This window comes from Sinocyclocheilus rhinocerous, unplaced genomic scaffold (genome assembly GCF_001515625.1).
Source record: "Sinocyclocheilus rhinocerous isolate Xijiao unplaced genomic scaffold, SAMN03320098_v1.1 scaffold1214, whole genome shotgun sequence".
Taxonomy (NCBI): Eukaryota; Metazoa; Chordata; class Actinopteri; order Cypriniformes; family Cyprinidae; genus Sinocyclocheilus; species Sinocyclocheilus rhinocerous.
Genome location: NW_015627891.1, coordinates 445,541 through 454,010, shown reverse-complemented (window position 1 = coordinate 454,010; position 8,470 = coordinate 445,541). Strand labels below are relative to the sequence as shown.

The window sequence follows — 8,470 nt, the reverse complement described above, 5'->3', positions numbered from 1 at the left end:
TATGTGTTCTACTGAAGAAACAAAGTCACCTACATCTTGGATGCCCTGGGGGGTAAGCAGATAAACATCAAATTTTCATTTTTGGGTGAACTATCCCTTTAAGATAATCTTCCTTTTATGTCAGAAGTACTGAAAAGAAACAAATTATGGCTGTCAATTTAGATTGATTAATTCTAAAAATGTATAAATTATATTAAATAAATTATATATATATATAATTTGGTTAAATGATATTTATATAATTTGACCATGTATTTTCCTACAATCAAATTCAAAATAAATATTCATGTCAAAAAATTTGAAAATTCACTTGCATTGGTTTTTAACTCTCTTCTCATTTTAATATTTTTCTTTTCTTCTTTGTCTCAGATCCTTCTCTCCCTTTATCTCTTTTTGTCTCATTTGTCTTAGGTGCTTCAACTCGGCTCTGACATTCTTCCGCAGTATAAGCAGGAAGCCCCTAAGACCCCGCCTCACATCATCTTACACTACTGCACATTTAAGACCACCTGGGACTGGGTCATCCTCATCCTGACCTTCTACACCGCCATCATGGTTCCTTACAATGTCTCCTTCAAGACCAAACAGAATAACGTCACGTGGCTGGTTCTGGACAGCGTTGTGGACGTCATATTCCTTGTGGACATCGTGCTTAACTTCCACACCACGTTTGTCGGGCCTGGAGGGGAGGTGATCTCGGATCCGAAGCTGATCAGGATGAACTACCTGAAGACCTGGTTCGTAATAGACCTGCTGTCCTGTCTGCCCTATGACATCATCAACGCTTTCGAAAACGTGGATGAGGTGAGATACCGTAAAGCCGTTGCTTTGTTGCTTAGGACACAATGTAAAGGAAATGGTTCTTCATTTGTGGCCCTATGAAGTGGCTAACACTTGGAAAATGGGTTAATATTAAAATAAAATATTAATTGTTCTTATATTCTGAAAATGTTCGATACTTTATTGTTCTAAGAGAAGCTGTAGTTGGCTTTTTCAAGTAACTCGGCAGTGCTTCAAACACTTGATTTTTTTTCTACCTGTCAACCCCTCAAAAATGAAAGATTGAACAATTATTACCTAAGTCAGGACTCCTCAGAGGTACTCTTCTGAGGATAATGCTTTAGGGTTCTTGGTCAAATTCATTTAAACTTTTGAAGAGCTTGATAGTTTTGGGACAGAAAAACAGAAAGCTGAACTGGCAGCAATAGAAACTTCAGTGAAAGGTAGTGTCACATACAAATGGAACAGACTTTTCACTGACGGCATAAATCTGTTCTATTTTAGTGCTTATTTTGGCCAAAACCCATCATACTTGTGAATTTTAAGTTTATGAGCTATCAAGCACCTCAAATGAAATACCACTACATTGCCAATAAGTTCTAACAATTGAGTTTTTTCCCCAGAAGCTCTCATTTTATCAACTCTGTACCTGGAAAAAAAACATACTTCACTTCCACTCTTACTCACAAAAGTTGTAGTGTCATTGTGGTTCTTATCATTTATGTGTGTAGTATTCACAAGCCAGTCAGTGAAGGCACTATGTGTGGTCTGTGGCTGTGCCTTTTGAGACTGATAGTAATAAAAAGAAGCCCACTGTATTGATTGGCCAAATACTCAGCCAATCATGTGATGATTTGCACAGTTCTTCCTCTTGAAAACTGAACCGTTTACAAAGTCATATTGTCCTTTGCATCCTCTCTTGGTTTATGTTATGTATTCTTGGAGTCTGTCCAGGTTATTTGCTTTAGGATAGATATTGATTGGCGCGCATACAGTGGATCATCTTCTCTCTTTCACTCAGGAAGTCTGAGTGCAATGAGCTGAGCCCCAGACACACACCTGTAAACACGGTTTCATTGAACACTAGCACGCTTCTAGTTATATATTTTTTTATTTTTATCTTCCTGACTGTTCTGGAATTTATATTATGAAAGTACATTTACAGCTTTAAAAAAAAAAAATCTTATTTTCAAGTAAAAATGTCTGTACATCTTGAAAACAAGATACATTTACACTTTTTGGAAATTTGGAAAAGAGTTTTCAGTATACCTTGATTTATTTGGCAAATAGTATTTTCTTGTTCATTTAGTGTTTTATTTAGTTAGGTCTGTAACAAGAAAAAAAACATTTGACTAATTATGAACAGTTTTAAAAGCTCTCAGCAATGCAGCTCTCAGTAAAATTGCATGCAATAAAATGCACAAAATATATACTGTTTTGTAAGCTCATAGTACAATCCACAAACACATACAGGTCATTTTATGTGTAATTTAATGCTCAAATAATTGCACTGCATTTGTGCTCTGCATCAAAAATCCACTTGAATGGAATCTGTCAGCACACTCATAGAATGAATTGATGCCGTTTGTGATGTTCATTTAAAGCCCAGAGGGTAAAAAACTGTCAAAAAATCTCTCAATTAATTACATAGTTTTTTAAATAATGCACGCTGTCATTGTCTTCCATCATGCACAATGCATAATTGTTAATGGCTCTTTAAAGTTGGCGTGTGCCAAGAGCTCACAACTCACTTTATACATGATGTAAGTTTAATGTACAAGTTTTACCTCAGAGAGCTGCTCACTGTACCAGAAACCCTCTGAGAAAGCCTTTATATCATGATGTAAGAGGGATCCCAGATGCCTTGGTGTGAACCTTGTAATCTACTGTCCCTGTGGTGGTGCTCTGCTCTGAGAGATCAGTAGCTATAGAATGGACCTGCCCCAGCAGTAGAATTGGACTGTCCCAGAAGCATCTATTGTATTTCAAGAGCTGGAGAATGAATGTGAGTCAAGCATGCAGAATTTAATGCTTTACACTTTGGAGTGTTTTAATTTTCTTCCTCAAGTCCACTTAATCAAGGTTTCTCGTTCAAGAAATGTAATTAACATAATTATCTTAATTAACCCTCTGATGCATCGTCAACTACTGTACAGTGGTTGTATCTTTAAAAGCCACTTTTAGCCATTAAGGGTGTGATGTTACATCCAAACCACCATAGGTAATTGATTATCTTGACCCTTTCTTATAATTTGGTATGACTGTCCTCTTTATGTGTCATTACATTTTTCATTTATGACAACAAATTCAATATAACTTAAGAAAGTGGTGATGCCTCAAGCAGCTCAGCTGGAATATTAACCATTATCTTCTTTTGCAATCATTAGATGAATAACACTCTTAAACCAACATTTTAAAAAAGAAAGAAAAGAAAGAAGACACGCACATGAATACAAATTCATTCCCTCATTTTAATTAAATAAAAACAAGGGAACAAATTAGTACAACGTGGCCACAATTTAAAGGGGTGGTTCAGTGTTTTTTTTCTAGGCTTGATTGTGTTTATGGGGTGCAGTCTAACATGTGTTAATGCTTTGTTTTTTAAAAAACGCATTATTTTTCACATAATTTACCTTTATTCCACACCGCTCTGTCCCGTCTCTGGGAAACACGCTGATCATTTCCTTCTTTTATGAAGCCCCTCCCTCAGAAATAGGCGATGGGCTCTGATTGGTTAGCTAGCCCAATGTGTTGTGATTGGTTAAACCGCCTCTAGTGCGCATCTAAACATCCCGCCCTTCACCTCAGCGGCTTGTGCTCCGGTTGTATTGTAAACAAGGCGTCGTTAATATTGCTTATCAGTTTGAGCCCGATTAAGAAGCAGAGGATATTATTGAAGAGGATCGTGCAGAACCTGTGCAAGCACGGCTTTTAATGGTAGGCCTATGTTTTTTGCTTGTTGTTGTCTCATACTTTTAGATACGCTGTTATTTGTAAATGCTACTGCTTATGTTAGATTTTAAAGAGAGAGGGAGAGAGATGCAGAGCGTGTGCAGAGCAGGGGGACGTGTGGAGCAGTATTAAGAACCGCTGCTTTAGAACATTGATTTTGAAACTTGTGAATCCATTAGAATTGTTAGAAGACAGAATCGCGATTCATATATGAATAGATTTTTATGTGCACCTCTAGTTTTCTCTTCCTCTTCTCTAAAGCAGCGCAGGCCTCGCCCCCTTTGCTGCCTTTTCCCGAGGGTGGGGTTTATCTGGGTTTGTGATGTCACGAACGCAGGAAGTAACTTATTGTAGTCCCTACCAGCCGTTTTTGTAGGCATTAATGTGTCTAAACTTAGTTAACAAGGTATATATATTATTTATTTATTTGCTTCTATAATCCTGTGATAGGGCTGGGGTTTGAAGTTTACTTATATATCTTTAAATATTTTGGTTTATATTTATAATTTTTGTCTAAGTTTAAGTGAGTATTGTCAGGGTTGGGTGAAGGGATGAGGCGAGGACTCAATTGCTGGATGTTTGGGCTCTTTATTACCAAAAATAAACCAAAAACAGACAACAAAAACTACTCCGTGTGGGAAAAAACACTTCCGGCAACTTGACTGGATGGGCAGGACAAGGTATGACAGGAACAGGCCAGGTACACAATGGCAAACATTAGACAACAAACTGGCACAGGACTGCAAACTGCAAACACAAGGAGAATAAATAGGGAACAAACAAGGCAGGTAATGAGGGAGGACAGGTGGGGCAAAAGAACCAATAATCAGGTAACAAAGTGTGCGGGGTTGGAAAATAGACAGGAGAGCACATGGTACACAGAAACAAACAAAACAAAAGTGCTCACACAAAACAAGACATGAACATGCAGCTAAGCATGACAACATGAAAGCACACGACCGAGGAAAACCCAAGCCGTTTGCTACACAACACAAGACAGAACATAACATGAAAGCACACGGCTGATGTAAACACGAACCGCATGCTAAACAGAACACAACGACACTAGTACCTGGCCAATGAAAACATAAACTAAGCCCTCACAAAACACACAAGACAAGAGCGCATTGCCAGTGAATGAACACACAACCCGTGCTCTCACACGAGAAACAAGACATGGAGCGTGAGTGCTCGAACCCCAACACCAGACCGAAACCGAACTAGACTTGAGTGCTGGAATCCAAACAACACGCTCCGAACATGAAACAAGGCATGCAGACAAGAGAGCCCACACTCACACAAGGACAATACCGAAGTGACAGAACCCTGACAAGTATAGCAGACTACATTGTTGGTCATTTCTGCACACAGAGTTGCTCTAATCTCACTGCATGTCTGGAACTGAATTTGCGCTTTATTGGAAAGTAGATGCTTCAGATGGTCACACTAGGTCAGGCTGGACCGAACGGCAATGTTTTTATGCAGTGGAAGGACTAAAGTGCTGCCTGACATCAAATTTTCAGAGGCCTTTTAATGTTGGAGGATCATGTGGGAGAACAGAGCGTTCTCCCCGCAAAGTGATTCTGATGTCCAACCGCTTTCGCACCTTTTTTCTGTCAGCTTGGCTCAGCTCACCTGCTTCAAATTTAGAACAAACTTGTGCAGAATTTTATTTTGTGCAATTAGGACTGTAAAGAGTGTGTTCAGTGAACTGAAAAATGTGAATAGCGCTCAGTTTCCGAAGGTAGCGTCCAATTAACATTGCTGTGTGCCAAATAATATTAAATAACTCAATGGTCTGTTTAAACATCTTTGTGGTAAATGACAATGAAAGAATGATTTAACCAGACACATTAAATGTCGAATTGATTTTCTCTTTGTGTGCTGCATGTTGGTGTGTAGACAATTGTTTAATTATGGGTTTATAAAAAGCAAATCTGTGTATTAAAGAAAATCAACAGATTTTCAGATGCATGCATATATTTTTGTATGTATTATGTATGCATGTATGTATGTGTGTGCATATACAGTATATATATATAATGCTGGAAATCTAATGTTTTATACACAGTATATTATTTACAACAGCCATAATTTTACATAATGTAACGGATATGTAAGAGGTAAAACATTTTATATTATATTATATTATATTATATTATAAATGCAACTGTCTGATATTTATTTTTCTCTTTTCCAGGGCATCAGCAGCTTGTTCAGTTCTCTGAAGGTAGTTCGACTGCTTCGATTGGGTCGTGTTGCACGTAAACTGGACCACTATTTGGAGTACGGTGCAGCTGTGCTTGTGTTACTGGTCTGTGTGTTTGGATTGGTGGCTCACTGGCTTGCCTGCATATGGTACAGCATTGGAGATTACGAGGTCATTGATGAACAAACCAACAGCGTCAAGACTGACAGCTGGCTCTACCAGTTAGCCACCAGCATTGGATCCCCGTACCGGTACAATGCCAGTGGGACTGGCCAATGGGAGGGCGGCCCTGGGAAAGACTCTCTGTATATAACGTCACTATATTTCACCATGACCAGCCTGACCACCATTGGCTTTGGAAACATCGCGCCAACTACAGACGGAGAGAAGATCTTCTCTGTGGCCATGATGATGGTCGGATGTGAGTGCTTGTCTTCTTTCATGTCTTCTTTATTTCTTTCTTTTGATTAATTTATTTTTTAATTATATTTTACATTTTTTTACAGTATTACAATGTATTACAATATATTACAGGTCAAAAGTTTATAGTCAGTAATATTTTTTTTTAGACATTAATGCTTTTATTTAGCAAAGATGCATTAAAGTGATCAAAAGTGACAGTAAAAACTTTAAAATTGGTATGTACATTGATAATAATAATTTTTTTTCTTTAGCAGCAAATCAGCATATTAGAATGATTTCTGAATCTCAGGTGCTTCAACCATGTTTTGAGGATACTTTAAGTTTACAGTATTTCTTGCGTATGCAAGAAAACCCAGGTTCAAATGCCAAATGTATACAGTAGTCAACATTTGAAGTGGATCAAAAAAGTTAATCAATGTTGTCCTAAGACAAGAATTGGTATTGTTTTAGGATCAGGTGACACTGAAGACTGGTGTAATAGCTGCTTAAAATCCAGTTTTGCCATCACAGTAATAAATTACATTAAAAAAATATTAAAATAAAAAACAGATTTTAATTTTAAACATAATATTGTACTGTATCTTTGATAAAATAAATGGTGAGCACAAGAGACTTTGACTTTATTGCATGAGAGTCTTTGCATTATTGCCTGTTTAAGTTGACTCAGAGATGACTTGCCTCCCATCTCTGCTCCAGCTTATCTTCAGTTCCTCTTGTCTTTTTGTAAAAAATACCCCCATTAGAGCTGTGAATCATAAGGCATTTTCTTGCTTTTGACCCACACAACGGTTTCCTTGACCTGTAATATTCTTTAACCTGACATCACACGGGTGGAGTTATTTTTAAATGCTTATTAGACTAATGGGTCATTATGAACCTTTAAGAGGATGCTCAAATGAGCTCTGCTGATGCTGATGCTGGCTCTTCAAGGAACAGCAAGAAACGGCTATCCGTGTGACTTGCATATGACAAAGCAAATACTTGATGTCTGTATGATGTTAGAAGGGATTACTCCCATCTGTGTCTAATGACATTATTAAGGCCACACTCAGAAAAAAAGTACAAAAGCTGTCACTGGGGCAGTACCCTTTTAAAAAGTGCACCTTTGTACCTTATTTCTCTTTAAAGGATGCATATTAGTACCTAAAAAGGTACAAAGGGGACCACCCTAGTGACAGCTTTTATGCCATTATTTCTGAGATTGCAAAGTGTAAGAGTGTAAGGCCAGAAATTAGGTTGTTTTCAGCCTAAGGCCCTTAACAGGGCTGTTGATTTACTTATGATGTTGTCTTCAGCACACTTTGGTTTGATCAAGGGGAGATGATCACACACGCCCAATAAAAACAGCAGTACACAATTAATGAAGAGAATAATTATAGTTAGGCTTATACACAGCGCAGAGTCCTATTCTCTCTTTTTCTGTCTGTAATTATCTGAACACATTGTTCTCATCTGCTGATCCTGCAGTCAAGATCTTTTCTCTTTTGTTTATGTTTCGCTAAAGATCCCAATCTTCTATCTTACTCTGTCTTTATTCCTGTCTTGCCAACATCTTTCTGTCTGTGTGTGTCTGTCTCTGTGGTAGTGAGGTCCTAGAAAGCCTCATTATGTGTGGTAGTTTGTACAGGTTCCCCAGAGACTCTCCCTCGTGTGCCATCCGTGCCATTTGCTCTACAACTTTCTCCATATCTGCCCTGAAGTTACACCGGGATAAAAAGCTTAAAATTGCACTGGGTGATATGTAGGGAGGAATATAGTTGTATTTTACTCACATATGCCAGATAAACCGGTGACTCTAGATCACTCATGACATTAGATTTTAAAGGGGTCATATGATGTTGCTAAAAAGAACATTATTTTGTGTATTTGGTGTAATGAAATGTGTTTATGCAGTTTAAGGTTAAAAAAACACATTATTTTCCACATACTGTACATTATTGTTTCTCCTCTATGTCCCGCTTTTCTGAAACGTGTCGATTTTTACAAAGCTCCTCGGTCTGAATAGCGATATGTGCTCTGATTGGCCAGCAATCCAGTGCGTTGTGATTGGCCGAATACCTCAAGGGTGTGACGGAAAAGTTACGCCCCTTACCATACTGTGATGCC

The 8,470-nt window shown here is 38.0% G+C and overlaps 1 protein-coding gene across 2 annotated transcripts in view; it reads left to right on the top strand.

Annotated features, from left to right (window-relative positions):
• kcnh5b (potassium voltage-gated channel, subfamily H (eag-related), member 5b) overlaps positions 1–8,470 on the top strand; it is a 38,528-nt gene that overhangs the window by 7,135 nt on the left and 22,923 nt on the right. For both annotated transcript variants that reach the window (XM_016548158.1, XM_016548150.1), the window contains exons 6-7: positions 412–804; positions 5,933–6,362. In XM_016548158.1, the coding sequence (XP_016403644.1) occupies positions 412–804; positions 5,933–6,362 (823 nt within the window). The remainder of the gene's footprint in view (positions 1–411; positions 805–5,932; positions 6,363–8,470) is intronic.